At 50.0% G+C, this 27084-nt stretch overlaps 2 protein-coding genes across 3 annotated transcripts in view; one reads left to right on the top strand and one right to left on the bottom strand.

The window, feature by feature from the left end:
- Nucleotides 1-3268: 3268 nt before the first annotated feature.
- On the bottom strand, nt 3269-22656 carry LOC140202320 (complement C1q tumor necrosis factor-related protein 3-like). The gene is made up of 4 exons (XM_072267226.1): nt 22591-22656; nt 20841-20918; nt 13482-13587; nt 3269-4554 (listed from the first exon to the last, which is right to left on the bottom strand). Exons 1-4 carry the CDS (start codon nt 22594-22596, stop codon nt 4157-4159), a joined length of 588 nt encoding a protein of 195 aa, XP_072123327.1. The 5' UTR covers nt 22597-22656; the 3' UTR covers nt 3269-4156.
- Nucleotides 22657-25200: 2544 nt separating this feature from the next.
- Nucleotides 25201-27084, top strand: part of haus5 (HAUS augmin-like complex, subunit 5) — a 57143-nt gene continuing 55259 nt past the window's right edge. Inside the window, exons 1-2 of one of the 2 annotated variants that reach the window (XM_072266236.1) lie at nt 25201-25340; nt 26950-27041. In XM_072266236.1, the coding sequence (XP_072122337.1) occupies nt 26953-27041 (89 nt within the window). In that variant the 5' untranslated portion in view covers nt 25201-25340; nt 26950-26952. Of the gene's footprint in view, nt 25341-25923; nt 25978-26949; nt 27042-27084 lie in introns of those variants that run through there. The other variant, XM_072266235.1, reaches the window with a different exon arrangement.

The following is a 27084-nucleotide window of genomic DNA, read 5'->3' on the forward strand; positions in this document are numbered from 1 at the left end:
CCTCCACTGAACGTCCCATTCCATTTGCCCCTCCCTTGAATGTCCCTGCCCACCCTTGAACATCCTCGCTCACCCAGCCGTACCATCCAGTCCCCTGCTTCCCAGCCGGCACTGATCATCCCATGCAATGATCCCTCAGTTCCTCACACTCACTCCGATCAATTCTCCAACTGTCCGATTATGTTCCCACTTACTGATTCCAATGATTATACCCTCATTTCCCCTTTCCCTCCTTGCCACCTCCCTCCTGCCCTCCACTCACTCCCCCCTCCCTGCCAGTAACCATCCCAGTGAATGACTAACCACCAGACCCTGGTGTGACAGCCCTACACTGTGTCAGTGACCCTGTTCAACCTTGTCTCCCACCAGCTCTGTCCTGTCCTGCCAACAGCCACTACCAGCTGTGTGCTGATACCTGTGGGACCAGCTGTGCCCCGACCCCCTGTGACCACCGCTGTTCTGAGGGTTGCCAGTGTGACACAGGATTTGCCCTGAGTGGTGCCGACTGCGTCCCCATCGGATCCTGTGGCTGTATCTATAATGACAGATACCTCAAGGTAACGCAATTCTTAGACCACATGGAGTGAGTAGTTTCCTGTGGGGTAGTGTGGAGGGAACTTCTGTCTGTGTTTAATCCCGGGGGTGTGTGATGGGACAGTGTGGAGGGAGCTTCACTCTGTGTCTGACCCCGGGAGTGTGTGATGGGACGGTGTGGAGGGAGCTTCATTCTGTGTCTGACCCCGGGAGTGTGTGATGGGACGGTGTGGAGGGAGCTTCATTCTGTGTCTGACCCTGGGGGTGTGTGATGGGATGGTGTGGAGGGAGATTCACTCTGCGTCTGACCCTGGGAATGTGTGATGGGACAGTGTGGAGGGAGCTTCACTCCGTGTCTGACCCCAGGAGTGTGTGATGGGACGGTGTGGAGGGAGCTTCACTCCGTGTCTGATCCCAGGAGTGTGTGATGGGATGGTGTGGAGGGAGATTCACTCCGTGTCTGACCCCGGGAGTGTGTGATGGGACGGTGTGGAGGGCGCTTCACTCTGCGTCTGACCCTGGGAATGTGTGATGGGACAGTGTGGAGGGAACTTCACTCTGTGTCTGACCACGGGAGTGTGTGATGGGACAGTGTGGAGGGAGATTCACTCCGTGTCTGACCCCGGGAGTGTGTGATGGGATGGTGTGGAGGGAGCTTCACTCCGTGTCTGACCCCAGGAGAATGTGTTGGGACTTTGTAGAAGGAAATTCTGTGGAGATATCAAACACTGGGATGATATTCCCTGGAATGACCTGGAGCTGGTGGACAATGGGTCCTCATTCCGGAAGCTGATTGAGAGGAAATTAGTGTAAATTGGGGAGTTACTGTTGTGGGGTGTGTGACGGCCCCACTCTTCTCATCTACAGGTGAACGAGACCATCCACACAGCGGACTGCACGGAGATCTGTACCTGCATCAGCACGGGCACTGTGAGCTGTCAGGATGCCCAATGCCTCCCGCCCTCTGCCTGCGAACTGCGTCACGGACAAAGGGCGTGCTATCAGAATGGAGTCTGCTCCATCAAGGAAAACCGGACCCTGACTGGGTTCAAGGACCAGGTGGTACAAGTGGAAATGGTGGGCACCTACATCCTGGCCGCTGTATCCAACACCTCGTTTGACCCTTGGTTCCGGCTGCTGGTGGACTTCAAAGCCTATGGCAACGGCAAGGAGCCACGGCTGTTCGCTGTCTGTGCTTACTTCAAGGGTGCCTTTGTCGTGGTGACTAGTGGCGAGAGCATCTGGGTAAGGCTCAGTGGTTGGGGGTGGTCAAGCGGGGGTGGTGAATGGATTTTGGTTGGACAGTGAATGGGTAGGTGGTTAGACCATTAAATCCTGACTGTGAATGGAGGGTTGGGCTATAAATAACAATCAGTGATTGGACCGATTGGATGGGAAAATTAATGGATGGTCAGTAATTGGATGAACCATTAATGGATGGTAAATGATTGGATGGAACCATCAGCGGGTGGTCAGTGATTAGATGAATGGATATACAGTAGAAGTCAGCGATTGGATGGCAACATTGAATGATAAGTGATTGGATAGGCAATTTGCAGATGGCCAGTGATTGGAATGTCAATGATTGGATGGGACAATTTGTGAACAGCTTGGTGACAAGGGAGGGGTTGGGAGAGAAGTCCGCTGTCTTCTAATGTCTCCTTCTCCCACACTAGGTGAATGGAAGCCAGGTGAGGAGAGATCAGCTGCCACTGAAAGCCACCCCCCAGCTCAGCATCCGGATGGACAAGGGCAGCCTTGTCCTGGACCTGGCCGACGTTGTCCAGCTGCAGTTCAGAGGCTCTGGGGAGCTGTTCTTGATGGTGGACAGGAGTTTGAGGGGGCAGCTGCAGGGCGCCTGTGGGCCGCTGCAGGAGGGGGGAGGTGATCTCCAGCTACTGCTGCCCGATGGGCAGCTGACAGACAGTGTCCAGAAATACCTCAGCGGCTGGCGGGCAGCTGAGTTCTCCGGCTGGTGAGTTGGGGTGCCGGAGGGAGGGGAGGATGACTGGGTGAGGGTGCTACGGGTCCTGGTGGAGGCTGAGTTCTAAAGGTGGTTAGTCTGAGCTGTGGCGGGTCACTCTTCCTAAGAAGGTCACTGTCTCTATCCCCCCGCCAACATCAACTGATCTCAGTCCACAACTGCTGCATCTAGCATCCACTCCTTGCCCAGTTGGAAACACAGAGGGAGCAAAGTTGTCCAGCTCAGATACAGGCCCTTCAGCCCATTGAGCCCATGCTAGCCAACAGCCATTCATTGACACCAATCCCAATTCTTAACCCACCTTCCATGTTCACAGGGTGGGCGGGGGTGCTAGTTACAGCAGACGATTAACCTGCTCATTCTCCATGCCTGCTCTTTGGGATGTGGGGGAAACCTATGAAAATATACAAACTCCACACAGGCACAGACACACGTGGAGGTGGGGATCGGTCCGGGTTCTCTGAGATCTGGGAGGCAGCGACTAAACCTGTCCTCTTCTTCACTGACCCCCATCTGTACTTTGCTTCCAGTGCAACCTCTGCGAAACCTTCTCTTCTCTACTGATGGGACGTTCTGCCTTGGACACCAGGCATCCTCACACGACACTCTTGAGTGACCCCCTTCCCACCATTGCCAAGTCTCTTGTAGTTCCTCCCATGAAGTGACAGATGAGAAGAGGGGGAAAATTCAATCTGCACTTTAAACCAGATCCAAGACAATAAATTTTTCTAAGTTCAACAGCAGCAGGTGTCCAGTGTTGGATTTATTCAAGGTGAACGAAACCAACCCACACTGAGGGGTCCTGCTCAACTAGGGTGGGGGGATGGGATTAAAGAGTAGGGTTAAATCAGGATTAAAACTAAAAGGGTGCATTAGATGTGGAGCGATATTAAAGGGGATGGTATTAAAAGAAAGTGTCTGGTTTGGGTGGTATTAAAGAAAGACCATGAGCGCATATGAGATAGAAGCAGAATTAGGCTACTTGGCCCATCAAGTCTGCTCCGCCATTCTGGTGAAACGGTGTTAAAGGGTCTGGGCTAGATTGGGGCTGGTATTAATTAGGAGGGGTCAGATGTAAAAGTATTAAGCATGACAGGTGGGTCTGGGATTAGAGAGGAGGAGTCATCTGGGTCAGGTGAGGAAGTGGGAGGGAGATAGATTAAAAGGGAGAACTGGGGACCGAATGAGAGTTGAGAGCATGGACCATGACAGGAAGGGAAGGGTTCAGGGTTCGGGAGGAAGTGTGATTGGTGGCGGGGGGGGGGGGCGGAGGTGTGGGTAGCTGTGCAGTGGGGATAACCAGGAAGAGTGAGTTCAGAGTGAGGTGGGGAGGTTGTGAGAGATTAGGGGAACATTAGAATGGAGAGGTTTCGGTGCTGATATTTGTTGGGACGTCCTGGGAGAGCTAGGCAAGTGTCTTCAGGAGAATGGAGGAACCTGAGGGGAGAGTTGACGATGGGAGGGAAGTTTGAGGAGGTTTTGGCAAAGGGAATGAGGGAGGGTGTGTCAGACAGGAGGAAGGGGTTGTCAGTGGGGATATTGGCTGATTGAGGGTCCAATGGGGAAGTTGCAGGACTGGTTGGTGGTGGGGCACAAGCTACCTGATGGGACCCTGGATACACAACCAACAGTGGGACTTCAGGTCCTCTGCAAGAGAAAGCCCTGGAAGTTGAGAGCATTCCATTCACTCCAAGTGATACCCTTCGGCAGCTCCACCCACACGACGTCTCCCCGGACGAGGGGAAGGATGATGGACATAGAAGCAGTTTGCGCCTGGTCAGAATTCAGTAGGCTATGGATGTAGCTCTGAGCCACCCCGTTCTTCATTAGCTGCACCAAAGTGTCCAGGGAATTTGTCTGGCCCAGCAGGGAGTAGGAGAAGTAGAAGATCCCACTCATGGGGGCAGTGAAGTTCCCAGAGCTGGCGTCGTATGCTTGGCCCTTGTTGATCTCAACCTGGTCGTAAATGAGCTTTGTCGGGCCGGCTGGGTTGGTGCCGCTAGAAACCTGTGCATGGAAAATGACACTGGGCACATCTAGAAGCAAAACACAGAAGACCCGTGAGAGGGTGGCTTGCAATTGTAGACTAACCCAGCACAAAACAAGTCCGATATCCACAGTGCCTGTCTAAGCTGCTTCAATTTGTTCTGGGTGTGCCACGGTCGCACAGTGGTTAGTGCGATACTATTACAGCCCAGGTCATTCCAGAGTTCAGTGTTCAATTGCAGTGCTGTACTGTAAAGACTCTCTGTACGACCTCCACATGCAATGTCTGGGTTTTCGCTGGGTGCTGCTCTTTCCTCCCACAGTCCAAAGACATACTAGGTAGGTTAATTGGTCATTGTAAATTGTCCCGTAATTAGGTTAGGGTTAATTGGGATTGTGGGGTCGCTGGGGCAGTGTGGCTTGAAGGGCTGGCGGACCTACTCTTTTGTGTATCACTAAATAAACAAAAATCAATTTCCCACCACCTCTGTAAGGCCGACAGCAGAAACCCTTCCCGACCCAGACATTCTCTCTTCTCCCGTCTCTGTCGGGCAGAAGATACAAAAGCTTGGAAGCATGTCCCACCGGGTTCAAGGACAGCTTCTCCATATAGTCATAGGCATACTGGTCAGTCCCCTAGTACGATAACATGGAATCTTGACCTCCCATTCTACCTCATTAAGGCCCTTGTACCTATTGTCTGTCTGCACTGCACTTCAACATTTCATTCTGTATTTTGTTATTGTTTACCCTTGTACTACCTCAATGCACTGATGGTGTGTAATGATCTGCATGGATGACATGTAAAATAATTTTTCACTGTCCCTTGGGCCATGTGACAATAATACTCTAATTTACCAATGATTTGAATCACTTCCATGAGGTCATCCCTCTGATTTCTCCCTATGGCCCTTATGATTTTATAAACCTCTATAAAATCACCTCTTAGCCTCCTACTTTTATTCTCCTAGAATAAAATCCTAGTTTACCCAAATTCTCCCTGTAATTCGGGGCCTGAACCCTAGCATTATCCTTATAAAATTTCTGCACTATTTTAATGTCCTTTCTATACCACGCTTGCGGAATTGTACACAATAGTCTAGATGCAGCCTTGCTAACAACTGCAACATAATGTCCCAGCTTTAATATTTAGTGCCCTGATCGATGAAGTGTGCCAAATGCCTTCTTCATTACCCTACCTCTGACACCACCTTTCTGAACTTTATAAATGTGACCTCTTGCAACTGTTGCCTGCTATTGTGTCATAGTATGCTACCACACACAAACAGCCCTTTAGTTCATCTAGTCCATGTCAAACTGATATTCTGCCTCGTGCCATTGACCCACAACTGGACCAGAGCCCTGCAAATCCCAGCCATCCATGTACAGTACCTACCTGAACTTCTCTTAAGTGTGGAAATTGAACTTGCACTCACCACTTCCACTTCCACATTCTGAGTGAAGAAGTTTCCCCTCATGTTCCCCTTAACTTATGTCCTCAAGTTCTAGTCTCACCTCAGATGAAAAAGCCTGCTTGCTTTAACCCTATCTATAGCATTCTATTTTGTATTCCCCTATCAAATCTCCATTCATTCTCCTACGCTCCAGGCAATGAAGTCTTAAACTATTTAATCTTTCCCTATACCTCAGGTCCTCAAGTCCTGGCAACATCCTTCTAAATTTTCCCTGTACTCTTTCAATCTTATTGATATATTTCCTGTATGTAGGTGACCAGAACTGCATACAATACTCCAAATTAGGCCTCAGCATCATCATATTCATAACATCTCCAACAGCTTAATATTTTGATTTATGAAGGGCAAAGTGCCAAAAGCTTTCTTTATGACCCTATCTTGATGTCTCACACTGTCTGCATTAAATTCCATCTGCCATTTTTCCAGCTAGACCAGATCTCGGTGCAAGCTTTAATAGCTTTCCTCACTGTCCACCATGACCTCTATATTGGTGTCGCCTTCAAATTTTCACAATCAGATCGTTGATAATAAATTTATTTTGAACTTTTTTGATATAAAAGAACATATATGTCAACATATACAACTTTTCTTGTGGCATACTCAATAACCATAACAGAATTGACGACAAATAGCCCAACAAGGGCGTTCAACCAGAGCGTAGGGGACAACAAGCTGTGCAAATACAAAAGAAAAGTAATTCAAAGTGATTCCATTGGTTGTGGCAACATTTCAATGATGGGGCAAGTGAAGTTGAGTGAAGTTATCCCTTTTTGTTCAACAGCTTGATGGTTGAGGGGTAGTAACTGTTCTTGAACCTGCTGGTGTGAGTTCTGAGGCTCCTGCACCTTCCTGATGGCAGCAGTGAGAAGAGAGCACGTCCTGGGTGATGGGGGTCCTTGATGATGGATGCTGCTTTCCTGCAATAACGCCTTGAGTGCTCAGTAGTGGGGAGACTTTACTTGTGATGGACTGGGCAGTATCTGCCAATTTTTGTAGTATTTTCTACTGCATTGATATTTCCATACCAGGCTGTGATGCAGCTGGTCAATATACTCACCACTACATATCTATAGAAGTTTTTCAGATTTCATGCTGAATCTCTTCAAACTCCTAAGGAAGTTTGAACTGCCACTTTGCAATTTCACAAGTGCTGGGCCTCGGACAGGTCCTCCGAAATAAAAACAATGAGGAATTTAAAGTTGCTAATCTTCTCTACCTCTGATCCTCCGATGAGGACCAGCTCATGTACCTTCGGTTTCCTCCTCCTGATGTCTATAATCATCTCCTTGATCTTGCTGACATTGAGTAAGAGGTTATGGTACCACTCAGCCAGACTTTCAGTCTTCCTCCGATATGCTGATTCATCACTGCCTTCGATTCGGCCAGCGATAGTGGTGTCATCAGCAAACTTGTAAACAGCATTGGAGCTGTGCTTAGCCACATAGTCATCGGTGTAAAATGAGTAGAGCAGAGGGCAAAGCACTGAGCCTTGTGGTGCACCTGCGCTGATGGAGATCTTGGAGGAGATGTTGTTGCCAATCTAAAATGATAGGGGTCTTCAAGTGAGGAAACCAAGGATCCAATTGCTCAAGGAGGTACTGAGACCAAGGTTAGGAACTTAATGATTAGGTTTGAGGGATGATGGTATTGAAAGCTGAGCTGTAGATAGTAAAGAGCATCCTGATGTATGGATCTATGCTGTTCAGATGTTCTAGGGTTGAGTGAAGAGCCAATGAGGTGGTATCTGCTGTGGACCTGTTGCTCTGGTAGGCAAATTGGAGTGGATCTAAATCACTTCTTTGGCAGGAGTTGATATTTTACATTGCCAGCCTCACAGAACACTTAATCACTGGGTGATGGTCATTGAGGCAGGTCACCACACTCCTCTTGGGCATCAGTTTGGATCTGAGGACTCAGTTTGGTTCAGAATGTTGTTGTTTGTTTTAATTCTTTGCATAATTTGTGTTTTTTTTCTTGCAAATAGTGTATTGGTCTTTTATTTTTATTTCTTTAATTGGCTTCTTTCAGATTTCTTGCTTTGTGGCTACCTGTAAGTGAACAAATCTCAAGTTTGTCTAATTTATACATTCTTTAATAATAAATGTACTTTGAATCTTTGAATAATTGAAGCCTGCTTGAAGCGGGTGGGTATCCCCCATTGCCGAAGCGAGAGTTTAAAGATCTCAGTGAACACTCCATCTAGTTGATCAGCACAGGTCTTTAGTATTTGGTTGGTACCCTGTCTGGGCCGGATATTTTCTGTGGGTTCACCCTCCTGAGGGTTGCTCGCACATCAGCCTCAGAGACTGAAATCATAGGATCATGGGAATGTGGAAGTCCGTGATGGTTCCTCTATGTTTTGACAGTCAAAGCGAGGATAGAAGGCATTAGGCTCATCTGGATGTGAAACCCTGTAGTTACCAATATCACTTGATTTAACTTTATAAGAGGATAGTATTATAAGGTGATAGTATTGAAGCCCTGCCACAACAGTCGAGTTTGATTCAAGTTTGGTCCAGAATTGCCACTTCATCCATGAGATGGCTTTCTGGAGATCGTACCGGGACCGTTCGTAACTTTCTTGGTCACCAGACTTGAATGCTTTGGATCTGGCTCTCAGCTGATTTCAGATCTCATGTTTCATTCAGGGGTTCTGAATGATTTAGTGGGGTCACACCCATCTACAGCTGATTTAATTAAGTCCATTTCAACCATGGTGTATCCATTCAGATCCACAGATGAGTTTTTGAACGGCCCTATTTGACTTTAAGCAATCCCATAGCCACTCCTTTTCCTCCTGCGACCACCTCTTGGTTGTGCTAATCTCTGGAGCTTTGCTCTTTAGCCCCCGTCTGTATGCAGTAGGAAAAGGTCAACCAAGTGATCCGATTTACCGAAATGCAGTCTGGGCGTGGAACAGTAGGCATCCCTTATCTTAGTGTAACAGTGATCTAGTATGTTGGGCCCTCTAGTTCAGCAGTCCCCAAACACCGGGCTGCAAAGCATGTGCTACCGGGCCGTGAGGAAACAATATGAGTCAGCTGCACCTTTCCTCATTCCCTGTCACGCCCTGTTGAACTTGAACATAGGGTTGCCAACTGTCCCGTATTTGTTGGGACATCCTGTATATTGGGCTAAATTGGTTTTTCCCATATGGGACCGCCCTTGTCCCGTATTTCCCCCGCTAAGGTAGAGCATTCCTATGAAACCGAAATGGCGTAAAACAAAGAAGCAATTACTATTAATTTATATGGGAAAAATTTTTGAGCGTTCCCAGACCCAAAAAAATAACCTACCAAATCATACCAAATAACACATAAAACCGAAAATAACACTAACATATAGTGAAAGTAGGAACGATATGATGAATACACAGCCTTTACAAAGTAGAAATAATATATGTACAGTATAGCCGGGAAGATGAAGGCTAAACCGATTTGTGGAAAAAAAAATCGCCACGTATGCGCATGCGCACACAGATGCCCGCGCAAGGCTTCATGGTCATGGTAGTCTTTCATGGGGTAAAGTGTCCCGGGATTTGACTGATACTTTTGTCCCTTATTTGGGAATGAGAAAGTTGGCAACGCAAACTGTAAAAGGCATGTTGAGGTGAGTTTAACCCTACTTGAATACCCTCCCTCCCCCCCCCGCATCCCCCCCCCCCCGGGTTGGTCGGTCCGCAAGAATATTGTCAATATTAAACTGGTCCGTGGAGCAAAAAAGTTGGGGACCCCTGCTCTAGTTCTACAAGTTATATGCTGATGATAATTAGGCAGAAGTTTCTTCAAACAAGCTTGGTTGAAGTTCCGGACTATGATTTGAAGTGCACTGGGATGGGCTGTTTCTTGTTTGGAGATGGCATCATGAAGTATCACGAGCATTTGATTATAGTTGGCTACTGGTGACGTGTAAATTGTGATCAGGACAATGGAGGAGAGCTCCCCAGGTAAATAGAATTGATGGTGTTTGACTGATCAGGGGAACATGAGTTCAACAAAACTGCCACATCAGAGCACCACTGAGAGTTTATCATGAAACACACACCCACCTTCTGCCTTTTCCATATCAGCAGTTCGGTGCATTCGACAAACGACAATGGACCTTGTGGCACACCTCTAGTCACAGGCTTCCAGTCAGAAAGGCAAACATCTACAATCACTGTCTGGCCTCTCCCACAAAGCCAATGTTGAGTCCTAAATGCTAAGCGACTGAACTTTCTTGACCAACCTCCCACTCAGGATTTTGTCAAAGGCCTTTCTAAAGTCCATGTAGACAATATCCACTGCCTTTCCTTCATCAATTTTCCCGATAACCTGCTTAGAAAAACTGGTTCGACTCAACCTACCAAGCACAAAGCCATGTTGATTAATCAGGCCTTGTCTATCCAAATACTTATTACATATTCAGTCCTTTAGAATACCTTCCAATAACTTACCCACTACTGACGTAAGGCTCACCAGTCTATAATTCCCCGGCTGATTCTTAGAGCCTTTCTTAAACAGTGGAACAACATTAGCTATCCTCCAATCCTCCGGCACCACATCTGTGGCCAAGGATTTTAAAATATCTCTGCTAGGGCCCCTGCAATTTCTGCACTAGCATTCCTCAAGATCTTGTCAGGCTCTGGGGCTCATCCACCCTAATTTGCCTTAAGACAGAAAGCACTGTAATCTGTATACAGTTCACGATCTCACTGCCATAATGCTTCAGTTCTATAGACTCTGTGTCAGTCTCTTGAGTAAAAACAGATGCAAGAAAATCCATTTAAGATCTCCCCCCATCCTTTTATGCTCCATGGATAGACAGCCATGCTGATTTTCAAGAGGCCCAATTTTGTCCCTTGCTAAGCTTTTGCAGTCGATCACATTTATAAAGTCACAAGGCATGAAAACAGGCCATTTGGCCCATCGCGTCTATGCTGACTGATTCCTTAGCGGTCCCATACTGGTTCCATAATTTTCTACATAATAATAACAATAATAATAAAGGCATCCATTGTGAGATCATGGATCTGCGCCTGGAAAGTCTTCACTCTCCAGGACACAGGCCTGGGCAAGGTTGTATGGAAGACCGGCTGCAAGTCTCCCCTCTCCACGACACCGATGTTGTCCAAGGGAAGGGCAAGGGCCAATACAGCTTGGCACTGGTATCGTCGCAGAGCACCGTGTGGTTAAATGCCTTGCTCAAGGACACAACATGCTGCTTCAGCTGGGGCTCGAACTCACGACCTTCAGATTGCTAGTCGAATACCTTAACCACTTGGCCACGTGCCCACATATGTAATTTTCTACATAACAAGAAGCTCATCCATGCACTTGTTAAAGTCTGTTTACATTGCATGAGACCCCCTCTCACTCTCATCCCTTTAAATCTCTATCCTCCCACTCTACCTTGAAAGTCAAAAAGCATTGGTCATGTTTTGCTTTGTTGACACAGTCTTGCTGAACCTCCCAGGGCTCACAGGACTCATCCCATGCTGTATGAGTATACGAGCATCATAGACTCATACAGCATGGAAACAGGCCCTTTGGCCTAGTCAATCCATGCTGACCAAGATATCTCATCTAAGCTGATCTCTCTTGGCCCATAACCTTCTAAATCTGTCCTATCCATGCACCTGTGTGAGCGTCTTTTAAATGTTGTTAATATACCGGCCTCAGCCACTTCTTCTGGCAACTTGTTCCATATATGGACCACTGCTGGGTGAAAAAAATTGCCCCTCAGGTTCCGAATAAATCTCTCCCCTCTCACCTTAAACTTGGGCTCTTCAATTCTTGATGCCCAATCCTGGGAAAAAGACTGTGCATTCACTCTATCCTTGCCGCTCATGATTTTATACATCAGAGTCAGAATCAAGGTGAATATCTCCAGCATATGATGTGAAACTTGTTAACTTATGGCAGCAGTACAGTGAAATACATGTTAAATGAAAATAGGAAAAAGAGCTGAATTACAGTAAGTATATATATCTCCGCAGGATAGTTGAAGTAGTGCAAAAAATAAGTCATGAGGTAGTGTTCATGGGTGCAATATCCATTCAGAAATTGGATGGCAGAGGGGAAGAAACTGTTCCTGAATCACTGAGTGTGTACCTTCAGGCTTCTGTATCATCTTTCTAATGGAGATGAGGGCATGTCCTGGGTGGTGGGGGTCCTTAATGATAAACACTGCCTTCCTAAGGCACCGATACTTGTTTTGGTTACTGTGGAGGCTAGTACCCATGAAGGAACAGATTAATTTTACAAGTTTCTGCAACTTACTTTGATCTTGTGCAGTAGCCCCCTCCCCCGCAATACCAGACAGTGATGCAGCCAGTCAGAAAGCTCAATCAGGTCACCCCTCAGTCTCCTGCGCTCCAAGGACTAAAGACCCAGCCTATCCCAATCATGTCCTCTCGCAACTAATTCCCTACTTGGATCACCCTTTGCATAAAAAGAAGTTGCCCCTCGAGTTCCTATTAAATCTCTCCTCTCATGTTAAACTTGTGTCCTGCGGTTCTTGATTCCCCCACCCTGGGGAAAGGAGCAAGCGCATACACCCTGTCTCTGCCCTCATGGTTTTCTGCTCTCACCAGCAGGGCTGCTTACTGGTTTTTCACCTGGAACCTACCAGCCTTCTCCTTCCCACCCTCTGCCTCTGCCCCTTCCCTCTACAGTCCTGACGAAGGGTTGCGGCCCGAAACATTGACTGATCGTTTCCACGGATGCTGCCCGACCTGCTGAGTTCCTCCAGCGTGTTGTGAATGCTGCTGTAGTGATGGTCAGCACCCGGAACCTTCTGGCAGGGAGACTAAAGGGCACCTGGTTCTGAGTGGGTAAGGTGATGGACCGGAAGCCCATTGGGGTTTCTCTGCCAGGACTGGAATCCTACCACCTACGCAAGCAGTGGGTCCTCACAGAGTCTGGGCTCTGCAGCACAATGTGTAGCTTGCTGGGACTTCTGCTGACAGACAACCAAGTAATTTAAAGGTTGTGATTTTGAGTCCTGTCAGAGTTGGTATCTTTTCCTGCAGAGGTTCAATTTAGTTGTAGATAGTGATAATGGGATTTTAATTTAAATCTGTAGATAATGTGTTTCATGAAAACCTGAACGGCGGCATAAGGCCCTCCACATGGATGTTGTGTTCTAGCTGTATACGTGATCCACAAGCCAGGGTTGTATGATATGGAGAGCAAACTGTTGCCCATGCAGTAGAGTTCCCATATCCACTCTGCTGATGAATCCAAAGGGAAGGCAGAGCCTGATACAGTTTGGTAACAGTGGTGTTTCAGGAGTTGCCAGTCAGTGTTGAAATCAATGTAGGACTGCCTTACGGACTCCAGCTCCGGATTTTCCCTCCGATTTATTCCCAAAGCCTTCCCCATGTGTCATTTGAATAAACATTTTATTTTAAAGAAACACCTGGATTTTTAAGAACATAACCATAGACAGTTTAACTGAGAGTTTAACCTCACTTCCATGTGTCACCCGCCCCTTCACTGCACAATATCAAACATACTTACAGTTTTGGAGGGTGTTCACCTCTTTTTCCAATTGCGAGACTTTTGATTTCAGAGAATCTATCTCCTTTGTCTTAGCGATGGTATCTTTAATTTCCTGGAAGGTTATCTGAAAGCATTTCAAATGCAGTTATCAGATTGCCGGCAGGATGTGTGCTGCTTTGGGAGGACGCTGAGGAGAGAACGCTGCAGGAGACCAGCAAGGAAGCAGTGCTATGGGAGAGGCAGTGAGGAGGGAGCACTGCAGTGTGGGAGGGGCGGAGAGGAGGGAAAATCGAACTGTGGAAGGGCTGGCGAAGAGGGAGTGCTATGGGAGGGGCGATGAGGAGGAAGTGCTAATGGGAGTCATCTGCCTGCCCTCTTCAGGGTTATGTCTGTGCCCAGGTGTTCTTGGAGAGGGGGCATGGGAAAATTCCAATAACAGTGTGCTCCTCAGGAGACTTAAGTGCTTTGTAGATAGTAGTAATCCCATGTTAATTTGAAATTGTAAATCTTGATTGTTACAAGGATCTACCCCTTAGTAATGATGATCAGAGAATCACAGAATTAATCTGTAATCACTGACAAGCACCTTTGTTGTCTCAAAAAAGAGTACAGGAATTTACACAAATACTTGTGTGCATACCTACTAAGTTTTCCTGACCCTCCATGAGCAGTCAAAAAATAGAAAAGGTAATACCCAGAAAAGGAGTCTATGCTGACAATTTGTTCCTCAAGGTCCCAATCTATTCTCCACGTGTCTGTGGGGTACTCCACATCCACGATGGTTGGTCTCTAGACAGTTGTTTCTACTTTGCATTTGAAGCCTCTGCTTTTATATTCATTCCTTACCAGTTCAAATGTTGCATTTCAGTGCTATTGGCTATGGGTCACCTGACTGACCTATAACATTGGCTTTGGTTCAGGCCAACATCCATTTATTAGCCTCTTCCACAAGTGACAATTGGTAATTACGGCTTTTTGTTCTAAATCAGTTACCAAACCAGTAACCAGCTTGAATTACTCGGGACAGACACAGACCACACTATTTATAAAACTGCATGTTATATCTCCTCTCAGATCCTGACCTGGATCTGGGCCATACCCTCCAGATATCCGGACCAGCCTCTCGGTTTTTTTTGCACTACCTTACTTTCCCTTTTCTATTTTCTATTTATGATTTATAATTTAAATTTTTAATATTTACTATCGACTTGTACTCCAGGGAGCATGAAGAGCAGAATCAAATATCGCTGTGATGATTGTACGCTCTAGTATCAATTGTTTGGCGACAATAAAGTATAAAGTAAAGTATAATTTAGTGGGAAATAATCCCTACTCCAGCAGATTACCTGGACCATCATTGTGTCCACTTTAAAACACTGACTCAGCCAAGGAAAACCAGTTCACAAAATGGAGGATGCAGAGCAGCTTCATAAAATGGCAGCCTCCATTCCTTTGATCTCAAAATTCAAAGTAAGATTTATTATCAGAGTGTATGCATATCACCACATGCAACCCTGAGATTCTTTATCGGCTGGAATACTAAACAAATCTATAGAACAGTAACTGTAAACTGTGAACATCAGGAACTGTTAACTGTAAACAAATTGTGCAGGTGCACAACAAAGACCGCGAGGATGAAAGGCGGTTATTGAAGGCAGTGGAGGTTGGGTCACAGGGTGCCTGAATGAAATGAGATCTTCCCATGTGTATGATCACTTGGGCAAAGCTTTGGAGACTGAAGCCCTTCTGCATTTCTTTCGTCCTGTGGTCCGTGAATGACGCTCTCCGTACACTACCACAGCTGCACGCATGAGGGCTGAGAGAGGACCCTAACTGCAAGCTTTGTGATCAGTGGGGTTCACTGGCACACATAGTGTCAGGATGCAAAACAGCTTTAACACAAGGACGGTATGGGTGCCATCACGACAAGAACCTGCTGTCCCATGCTGATGCATTGGAGGAGGAGAGGTGTAAAAAGAGACCAGCTGGCAGAGAGGCAAACAAGCAGTCATTTTCACCAAGAGGAGGGCCAAGACAGTCATATCAAAGAGGCCTAACATTGCCAAATCATGGGAGATGAGGGTTGGTGTGGGGAGAAAGCTGCAATTCCTGGAAGTGGTGCAAATTACACTTGGACCAGACATTGTACTGTGGTCCACCGAAGACAAGAAAGTCACCCTGGTGGAGCTCACAGTACCAGGGGAGGAAGGATGCGAGGAGGCTCACGAGAGAGAGGCCCTGAAGTACCAGTCCTTCGTCCAGGAGTGCAGGGACAAAGGATGGCAGACGTGGCTGTTCCCTGTGGAGATCAGCTGTAGAGGATTCCCAGCAAGATCGGTATGGAGGTTGCTGTCTGCAGTGGGCCTCGATGAAAAGAGAAAGAACCAAGCAGCTTGCAGGATGGAGGAGGAAGCAGAAGGAGCCTCTTGCTGGACATGGAGCAGGCGAGAGGAGTTGAGCTGGAAGTCAGGAGCAGATGGGCGGTGACTTGGCCACCATTGCTGATCCGCCAGCTGGAGAGTGTAGTGGTTAAGGGTCGAAACACTCTATGAAGTTTGGGCACCACCTGATAACACCTGCTCCTGGCCAAAGGCTATGGTTACCTCATTAGGTAATTGAAGCGAGCACCCTGGTGTATGATGCAAGCAAATTATTGGAGTACATACATGTTACCACATACAAACCTGAGATTCTTTTTCTGCAGGCATACTTCGTAAACTGTAAACATCAAAACTATCGGCTGTAAACAAACTGTGCAAATGCAGATATAAATAAATAGCAATAAATAACGAGCATGAAATAACAACATAACAGAGTCCTTAGATGGTTGTAGATATCCTCTTTTGCTTGATGGTTGAGGGGTAGTAACTGTTCTTGACCCTGGTGCTGTGAGTCCTGCAGCACCTGTGCCTTCCACCTGATGGCAGCAGTGAGGAAAGAGCAATGGCCTGGGTGGTGAGGATCTTTGATGATGGATCAACACACACAAAAGTTGCTGGTGAACGCAGCAGGCCAGGCAGCATCTATAGGAACAGGTACAGTCGACGTTTCGGGCCGAGACCCTTCGTCAGGACTAACTGAAAGAAGAGATACTAAGAGATTTGAAAGTGGGAGGGGGAGGGGGAGATTTGAAATGATAGGAGAAGACAGGAGGGGGAGGGATGGAGCCGAGAGCTGGACAGGTGATTGGCAAAAGGGATTTGAGAGGATCATGGGACAGGAGGCCCAGGGAGAAGGAAAAGGGGGAGGGGGGAAAAACCCAGAGGATGTGCAAGGGGTATAGTCAGAGGGACAGAGGGAGAAAAAGGAGAGTGAGAGAAAGAATGTGTGTATAAAAATAAATAACAGATGGGGTACGAAGGGCATTAAGGGAAGTTAGAGAAGTCAATGTTCATGCCATCGGCTTGGAGGCTACCCAGACGGAATATAAGGTGTTGTTACTCCAACCTGAGTGTGGCTTCATCTTTACAGTAGAGAAGGCCATGGATAGACATACCAGAATGGGAATGGGACGTGGAATTAAAATGTTTGGCCACTGGGAGATCCTGCTTTCTCTGGCGGACAGAGTGTAGGTGTTCAGCGAAATGGTCTCCCAGCCTTCATCGGGTCTCGCCAATATATAGGAGGCCACATCAGGAGCACCGGACACAGTATATCACCCCAGCCGACTCACAGGTGAAGTGTTGCCTCACCTGGAAGGACTGTCTGGGGCCCTGAATGGTGGTAAGGGAGGAAGTGTAAGGGCATGTGTAGCACTTGTCCCGCTTACAAGGATAAGTGCCAGGAGGGAGATCAGTGGGGAGGGATGGGGGTGGATGAATGGACAAGGGAGTCGCGTAGGGAGTGATCCCTGCGGAAAGTGGGGGGGGGGCGGGAAAGATGTGCTTAGTGGTGGGATCCCATTGGAGGTACCGCAAGTTACAGAGAATTATATGTTGGACCCGGAGGCTGGTGGGGTGCTAAGTGAGGACAAGGGGAACCCTTGGTAAGTGGGGACAAGGGGGACTGGACATCCATGGTGAAAGTAAAGCAGTGGGGGCCAGGGAACTTAAAATCATTGAAAAATTTCAGAGCGTGAGAAGGATCATGAACATAGGTAGGAAGGGATTGAACAAGGGGGGAATAAAACAGTGTCGAGGTATGCAGAAATGAGTTTGGTGGGGCAGGAGCAAGCTGAGACAATGGGTCTACCAGGACAGGCAGGTTTGTGGATCTTGGGTAGGAGGTAGAAACGGGAAGTGCGGGGTGTGGGAACTATAAGGTTGGTAGCAGTGGATGGGAGATCCCCTGAGCGGATAAAGTCGGTGATGGTGTGGGAGACAATGGCCTGGTGCTCCTGACCCATAATCCTCTCATATCCCTTTTGCCAATCAACTTTCCAGCTGGAAGCTCCATCCCTCCCCCTCCCGCCTTTTCCTATCATTTCGGATCTCCCCCTCCCCCTCCTGACGAAGGGTCTCGGCCCAAAACGTCCACTGTACCTCTTCCTATAGATGTTGCCTGGCCTGCTGCGTTCACCAGTAATTTTGTGTGTGTTGCTTGAATTTCCAGCATCTGCAGAATTCCTCCTGTTTGCGTTTGATGATGGATGCTGCTTTTGTATGGCAACGTTTCATGCAGATGTGCTCAGTGGCTGGGAGTGTTTTACCTGTGATGTACTGGGCTGAATCCATTACCTTTTGTAGGATTTTCTGCTCAAAGGCATTAGTGTTCCTGAACCAGGCTGTAATGCAGCAAGTCAGCTCACATCTGTAGAAGTTTGCCAAAGTTTTCGATGACATACTGAACCACTGCAGACTCCTGAGGAAGTAGAGGCGCTGTTATGGTTTCTTCACAATAATATTTACATGATGGGTCCAGGACAGGTCCTCTGAGGTAGTGACACCTGGAAATTGAAAGTTACTGACCCTCTCTGCCTCTGATCCTCCGATGATTACTGGCTCATGGACCTCTGGTTTCCCTCTCCTGAAGTCTACTATTCACTCCTTGGTCTTGTTGACATTGATTGAGAGGTCGTTGTTATTACACCACTCGGCCAAGTTTTCAATCTCCTTCCTGCATGCTGATTCATCACAACCCTTAATACAGCCCACAATACTGGTGTCATCAGCAAACTTGAATATGGTGTCAGAGCTGTACTTAACCACACAGTCATAGGTGTAAAGTAGAGAAGGGAATTTAGTACACATCCCTGCGGTGCTCCTGTGCTGATGGAGATTTGGGAGGAAAGGTTTTTGTCAATCTAAACTGACTGGAGTCTACAAGTGAGGAAATCCAGGATCCAATTGCACGAAGAGGTATTGAGGCCCAGGTCTTGGAGTTACTGGTTAGATTTGAATAGATGATGGTGTTAAATGCAAGCACATAAGGCATTGAACTCGTCTGGAAGCGAAGCTCTGCTGTTCCCTATGTTGGCAAGATTTAGCTATGTAGGAGGGTGCAGCATTCAAACCCAGCCACAGCTGCCGGGCATCCCTCATTGATTCCAGTCCAATCCGGATTCTCCACTTTGCCTGAGAGGTGGCTTTCCGGTGATCGTACCTGGACCCCTCGTAGCATTCTTGATCTCCTGACTTGAATGCCTCTGATCTGTCTCTCAGCAAGTTCCAGATTTCATTGTTCATCCAGGGCTACTGATTGGGGAAAACCTTGAAAGACTTTGTGGGGACACACGCATCCACAGCTGTTTTAATAAAGTCTGTAACGACCCTGGTGAGTTCTTGAACACAGCCCAGCCCAGACTCAAGGCAGTCCTGCAACTGTTCCTCAGCTTCCTCCTGCAACCACGTCTTGGTTGTCTTGATCTCTGGAGCCTTGGTCATTAGGCTCTGTCTGAATACAGGAAACGGGAGTGCAGCCAAATATCTGACTTGCCAAAATGCAGTCTCGGAAAGGCACGATAGGCATTTCTTATTGGAGTGCAGCAGTGTTCTTGTGTGTGGGGACCTCTGGTGCAGGTTACGTGCTGGTGGTACTTGGGCAGGGTTCTCTTCAGACAGGCCTGGTTGAAGTCACTGACTGTAATTTAAAATGCGTCAGGATGGGCTGCTCCTTGTTTACAGACAGCATCAATAGACAATAGGTGCAGGAGTAGGCCATTTGGCCCCTCAAGCCAGCACTGCCATTCACTGTGATCATGGCTGATCATCCACAATCAGTACCCCGTTCCTGCCTTCTCCCCATATCCCTTGACTCATATCCCATATCCCATCGTACAGTTTCATGAGTGCTTGCTTATAATCGGCTGCTTGTGGAATGTAAACTGCGGTCAGGGTCACGGATGAGAACTCCCAAGGTAAATAGATTGGTCTACATTTAATCGTTAGTCGTCCTAAGTCAAGGGAACAAAAAGTCGAGATAACCCCAACGTCCATGCACCAATGAGAATTGACTAACAAGCATATGCCGCCACCTTTTTCCTCGACCTAACTCGAGGTTTGATTCATTCTGAAAATCATAACACCTACTGGTCGGATTGCCGCATCCGACGTGTTCGCTGTTAACCGAGCCTCAGTGCAACAAACAATTGAGATCGACCTCACCTGCCTCTGATACAGCAGCCTTGCCCTGAGATCATCAGTCTTATTTTCAAGTGGGACTTCTGAGAGACTTTGAGACATTTTTTACCGAGCCCATGGTCTGTTCTTCTATCAAATTACGGTACTGTTGTAACTATACGTTATAATTATGTGGTTTTAGTCAGTGTTTCAGTCTTGGTCTGTCTTGTGTGTGATATCATACTGGAGGAACATTGTATCATTTCTTGATGCATGCATTACTAAATGACAATAAAAGAGGACTGCATGTCCTCATAATCTAAAAAAAAGTGTTGCTACATTCACTACGATGGTAGGCAGGGGAGGCCTCATCCCCCTGCACTTCAGCCTGGTTTGAATCCTGCCTCTCCTGCCACATTTTTGGCCTTGGCCTTGGCATCGATCGCGCCTAACTGCTCCACACTGAACTGTCGAATGAGAGATCTGAAGATCATTGATATAACTTTGTAGTCTCTAGTCTAGAGGAAATTTACAAGCTGCAGATTGCAGCAAGTCAGTTCAAAAGGAATATATTTAAGAGGAAAACTGGTACAAATTCTGAAGTCCGCAGAGAGTCACAGATGCACACTGGTACTACCTTTACCAAGTCCTCATGGTAAGAACAAAGGCAATTAGTTTGTCTAAATCCACATGTCCTTGCTTCATTTGAATCCACTGATTTGTAGACTGTAGTTCTTTTTGGCCAACACTGATTATTCTATGTATTTTTGTGAATGAATAAACTTTTCATACATTTGTGAAAAAAAAACAAATAAAAAAAAATAGAATCCTGAGGCTCCTGCTTTCGACCCTGTGTGAGAGCAGATGTGGAGAGATTTACCTCGGATAATCCCGGACAGCTCTCTGACGCAGCATTCTGGAAGATCGTCCAACAGGAAAGGAGGAAGACCAGGTGAATCTGGCAATGAAAGCGAGCAGTAATATAGCAGAACACAGCAGCCCATAGGTCCCACTGCTGCTCTCCCCTCATTTCCAACATCCCCCCTACAGATTCTACCCATCACCCACACTCAAACCTTGATCATCCCACTAACCACCAAATACTGCACTGTCTTCTTCTCTCTGTCCCTCCAATCTCAATGCAAAGTGGGGGGGGGAATTGTTGAACAGATCTCCTTCAACAGAACAGGCAGACAGCTCTCCTCATGAAGCAACCTCCTAACTGCCCTTCTCACAGCGACAGATACCTTCTTCACTGCCCCTCCCACATCAAGGAGCTCCCTCCTCACCGCCCATCCCACAGTGAGGGGCTCCCTCCTCGATGCCCATCCCACAGTGAGGGCATCCCTCCTCAATGCCTCTCCCACAGTGAGGGGCTCCCTCCTTACCACCGTTCTCACACTGACACTCCCCCCCATACTGTGACACTTGCTCTTCACCGTCCATCCCATGGCAAGGATCTCCCTCCTCACTGTCCATCCCACAGTGAGGGGATCCCTCCTCACTGTCCATCCCACAGTGAGGGGCTCCCTCCTCGATGCCCATCCCACAGTGAGGGGCTCCCTCCTCGATGCCCATCCCGCAGTGAGGGGCTCCCTCCTCACCGCCCATCCCACAGTGAGGGCTCCCTCCTCACTGTCCAACCCACAGTGAGGGGCTCCCTCCTCGATGCCCATCCCACAGTAAAGGGCTCCCTCCTCGATGCCCGTCCCACAGTGAGGGGATCCCTCCTCACTGTCCATCTCACAGTGAGGGGCTCCCTTCTCCATGCCCATCCCACAGTGAGGATCTCCCTCCTCACTGTCCATCCCACAGTGAGGGGATCCCTCCTCACTGTCCATCTCACAGTGAGGGGCTCCCTTCTCGATGCCCATCCCACAGTGAGGATCTCCCTCCTCACTGTCCATCTCACAGTGAGGGGATCCTTCCTCACTGTCCATCCCACAGTGAGGGGATGCCCATCCCACAGTGAGGGGCTCCCTTCTGGATGCCCGTCCCACAGTGAGGCGCAACCTCCTCCATGCCTCTCCCACAGTGAGGGGCTCGCTCCTCAATGCCCTTACCACCTCTCTCACACTGACACTCCCTCCCACACTGTGACACTCGCTCTTTACCACCACTCCCACAGCAAGGAGCTCCCTCCTCACTGTCCATCCCAGAGTGAGGGGCTCCCTACTCACCACCCATCCCACAGTGAGGGCTCCCTCCTCACTGTCCATCCCACAGTGAGGGGATCCCTCCTCACTGTCCATCCCACAGTGAGGGGCTCCCTCCTTACCACCTCTCTCACACTGACACTCCCTCCCACACTGTGACACTCGCTCTTTACCACCACTCCCACAGCAAGGAGCTCCCTCCTCACCACCCCTCCCATAGTGGGGGGGGGGCAATGCCTCTCCCCAGTCAGGGGCTCCCTCCTCTACGTTCCTCCCACAGCAGGCAACTCTCTCCTCACATCTCCCACGGTGAGGGGCTCCCTCCTCACTGCCCCTCCCACACTGTAAAACTCCTCCACTCCCCGTTGTTTCATTTACAAGAACAGTGTGCATCACAAATCCATACTCCAAGACTGGACACTTCTGGGATGAGACCAATGCGACCCCCACCCGGTTCCCAGGACTGAATCGGACCTTCATTCTCCAACGATTCAATCCTCTGTCTCTGGTGACGGAGCTGGGTCTCTTTTCCTCTCTCCTGGGAGCACAGCTGCTGTCTGTGATCCAACGTGGGAATCCAGCAGAGATCGGGGAAGGTTTCAAAAATGGACCAAAGTCCACGACATTCGGGGACAGATAAACACGCCTCTGTAACACCCTCTGGCCGCTGAACTTTTCCCTGTCTCTGTGACCCTGTACAGCTGAACACCCCTCCCCATCGCTGAGACTCTCTCCAACCGCTTCACGCCTCCCTGTCTCCGTACAACCAGCAATTGCTTCACCACCTCCTGCCTGTGTGACCCTTTCACCCCCGTGTGACCCCCCAACCCCTTCACCCCCGACTGTGTGACCCCTCCAACCCCTTCACCCCCGTGTGACCCCCCCAACCCCTTCACCCCCCTGACTGTGTGACCTCTCCAACCCCTTCACCCCCGTGTGACCCCTCCAACCCCTTCACCCCCTGTCTGTGTGACCCCTCCAACCCCTTCACACCCTCTATGTGACCCTTCCAACCCCTTCACCACCGTCTGTGTGACCCCTCCAACCCTTTCACCCCTGTGTCTGTGTGACCCCTCCAACCCTCCCTGTCTGTGTGACCCCCTCCAACCCCTTCACACCCCCTCTCTGTGACCCCCTCCAACCCCTTCACCCCCTGTCTGTGTGACCCCCTCCAACCCCTTCACACCCTCTGTCTGTGTGACCCCCTCCAACCCCTTCACACCCCCTCTCTGTGTGACCCCCTCCAACCCCTTCACACTCCCTCTCCATGTGACTCCCTCCAACCCCTTCACACCCCCTCTCTGTGTGACCCCCTCCAACCCCTTCACACTCCCTCTCCATGTGACTCCCTCCAACCCCTTCACACCCCCTCTCTGTGTGACCCCTCCAACCCCTTCACCCCCTGTCTGTGTGACCCCTTCAACCCCTCCACCCCTCCCTGTGTGACCCCTCCAACCCCTTCACACCCTGTCTGTGTGACCCCTCCAACCCCTTCACACCCTCTATGTGACCCTTCCAACCCCTTCACCACCGTCTGTGTGACCCCTCCAACCCTTTCACCCCTGTGTCTGTGTGACCCCTCCAACCCTCCCTGTCTGTGTGACCCCCTCCAACCCCTTCACACCCCCTCTCTGTGACCCCCTCCAACCCCTTCACCCCCTGTCTGTGTGACCCCCTCCAACCCCTTCACACCCTCTGTCTGTGTGACCCCCTCCAACCCCTTCACACCCCCTCTCTGTGTGACCCCCTCCAACCCCTTCACACTCCCTCTCCATGTGACCCCCTCCAACCCCTTCACACCCACTCTCTGTGTGACCCCTCCAACCCCTTCACACCCTCTGTCTGTGTGACCCCCTCCAACCCCTTCACACCCTCTATGTGACCCTTCCAACCCCTTCACCCCCGTCTGTGTGACCCCTCCAACCCATTCACCCCTCTGTGTCTGTGTGACCCCTCCAACCCCTTCAACCCTCCCTGTCTGTGACCCCCTCCAACCCCTTCACACCCCCTCTGTGTGACCCCCTCCAACCCCTTCACACCCCCTCTCCATGTGACCCCCCTCCAACCCCTTCACACCCCCTCTCTGTGTGACCCCCTCCAACCCCTTCACCCCCCTGTCTGTGTGACCCCTTCAACCCCTCCATCCCTCCCTGTCTGTGTGACCCCTCCAACCCCTTCACACCCTGTCTGTATGACCCCCTCCAACCCCTTCACCCCCCTGTCTATGTGACCCCTTCAACCCCTCCACCCTTCCCTGTCTGTGTGACCCCTCCAACCCCTTCACACCCTCTGTCTGTGTGATCCCCTCCAACCCCTTCACCCCCCCGTCTGTGTGACCCCTTCAACCCCTCTGCCCCTCCCTGTCTGTGTGACCCCTCCAACCCCTTCACACCCTCTGTCTGTGTGACCCCCTCCAACCCCTTCACCCCCCTGTCTATGTGACCCCTCCAACCCCTTCACACCCTCTGTCTGTGTGATCCCCTCCAACCCCTTCACCCCCCCGTCTGTGTGACCCCTTCAACCCCTTCACACCCTCTGTCTGTGTGATCCCCTCCAACCCCTTCACCCCCCGTCTGTGTGACCCCTTCAACCCCTCCACCCCTCCCTGTCTGTGTGACCTGTCCAACCCTGTCAACCCTCCCTGTCTGTGTGACCCCTCCAACCCTCCCTGTCTGTGTGACCCCTCCAACCCCTTCACCCCCCTGTCTGTGTGACCCCTTCAACCCCTCCACCCCTCCCTGTCTGTCTGACCCCCTCCAACCCCTTCACCCCCCTGTCTGTCTGGCCCCCTCCAACCCCTTATCACCTCCCTGTCTGTCTGACTCCCTCCTACCATTTCAGCCCTCCTGATTGAAAAGTGACGAGGGCTTATCGACGATTGAAATATATAACGGGAAAAGTCGTATGGAAAGTTGCGCAGACCTAGCTAGGATGTAAAAGTCACAGGGCTGCATTCTGAGTCTTGATATCAGTGAAGTTCCTGTATTAATCTGCAGTGAGGTGAGCAGAACTGAACAGAGTTCTCCAAGTGTTACAGCTTTGTCAGACCACACTTGGAGTACTGTGTTCAGTTCTGCTCACCTCACTCCAGGAAGGATGTGGACGCTGTAGAGAGTTACAAGGACGTTTTCTGGATTGGAATAGGTTGATTGAACTCGGCCTTTTCTCCTTGGAGCAACAGAGGATGAGAGGTGACCTGACAGAGGTGTACAAGATGATAAGAGGTAGTGATCGTGTGGATAGTCAGAGGCTTTTTCCCAGGGCTAACACGAGGGGCCATAGTTTTAAGGTGCTTGGTACAAGGGGGGTGTCAGAGGTAAGTTTTTCACACAGAGTGGTGGGAATGCAGTGTCAGTGATGATGGTAGAGGCGGATACAATAGGGTCTTTTACATGGAGCTTTGAAAAATAGAGGGCTATGCGGCAGGGAAATTCTAGGCAGCTTCTAGCGTAGGTCGGCACAACGTTGTGGGTGGAAGGGCCTGTAATGTGCTGTAGATTGTCAATGTTCTAACCCCTTCAGCCCTCCAACTGCTTCACCCTTCCCCGCTTGTGTAACCCTATGATCCAGTTTTGGGGTTCAAGGTTCGGGGTCACAGTTTAAAGTCAGGCTGACTGACTTCGCGATTCGGATTCAAAGTTCAGGGTTTAACGGCGATCGGAGTTTGGGGTCAGGGGTCAGGGGGTCAGGAACCCTTACTCATCCGCGCGGTTGCCACGTCTCGAGACCGCGCACCCAGCGTGGCCGCGCGGGGCGGTGACGTCAGGCAGGAATATGGTAACGAGGGCCAGTGGTGCGTGTGACGTCAGCGCGTCAGGACTGAGGAGGAAAAAGAGAGGCGGGAAAAACAGGAGAGAAAAAGTGAGTGAGAACGCGGGACTGGAAGGCGGGAGAGAGGAGGGAAGGGGTGAGGGGGTGCGTCGGAGGTTACTACTCCAGGTACAAACTAACTATTGTGTTCGGGGGCCCTGAACCCCTCCCCTCTGATCATCCCTCCTCCAAACTCCCTACATGTAACCCACCTACTCTCCCCTCCCGTTCCTTGCACTTCCTTACTCATCCATCTCGGTCAACACTCCCTCCTCCATCCCCTTCCCCGCACTCCCTCATCACCCTCCTACCCACTCACCCCTCCCTCCCTCACCTCTCATACGCCTCCTTCACCCCTATCCCCCTCCCCTCTTCCCCTCCCCTCTTCCCCTTCATCCCCCTCCCCCTTCCTCCCCTCCCCTTCCTCCCCTCCCCTTCCTCCCCTCCCCCTTCCTCCCCTCCCCCTTCCTCCCCTCCCCCTTCCTCCCCTCCCCCTTCCTCCCCTCCCCCTTCCTCCCCTCCCCCTTCCTCCCCTCCCCCTTCCTCCCCTCCCCCTTCCTCCCCTCCCCCTTCCTCCCCCTTCCTCCCCCCTCCCCCTTCCTCCCCCCTCCCCCTTCCTCCCCCCTCCCCCTTCCTCCCCCCTCCCCCTTCCTCCCCCCTCCCCCTTCCTCCCCCCTCCCCCTTCCTCCCCTCCCCTTCCTCCCCTCCCCCTTCCTCCCCTCCCCCCTCCTCCCCTCCCCCTCCCCTCCCCCCTCCCCTCCCCCTTCCTCCCCTCCCCCTTCCTCCCCTCCCCCTTCCTCCCCTCCCCCTTCCTCCCCTCCCCCTTCCTCCCCTCCTCCCCTCCTCCTTCCTCCCCTCCTCCTTCCTCCCCTCCTCCTTCCTCCCCTCCCCCTTCCTCCCCTCCCCCTTCCTCCCCTCCCCCTTCCTCCCCCCTCCCCTTCCTCCCCCCTCCCCTTCCTCCCCCCCTTCCCTCCCCTTCCCCTTTTCTTCCCTCACCCCCTTGCCCCTCACCATTTGTTACAGATTATGGAGGAGCCGGTGACTGTGCTCAGGAACTGGGTATTGAAGATGGGTCGTCCCACCCGGGATCTGCCATCGGATGCTGCTCTCCGCAAGTAGGCCTGGTGCTGGGCTGTGTGTGTCAGTCCATGTATACAC

Source organism: Mobula birostris, chromosome 8 (assembly GCF_030028105.1).
Source record: "Mobula birostris isolate sMobBir1 chromosome 8, sMobBir1.hap1, whole genome shotgun sequence".
NCBI lineage: Eukaryota > Metazoa > Chordata > Chondrichthyes > Myliobatiformes > Myliobatidae > Mobula > Mobula birostris.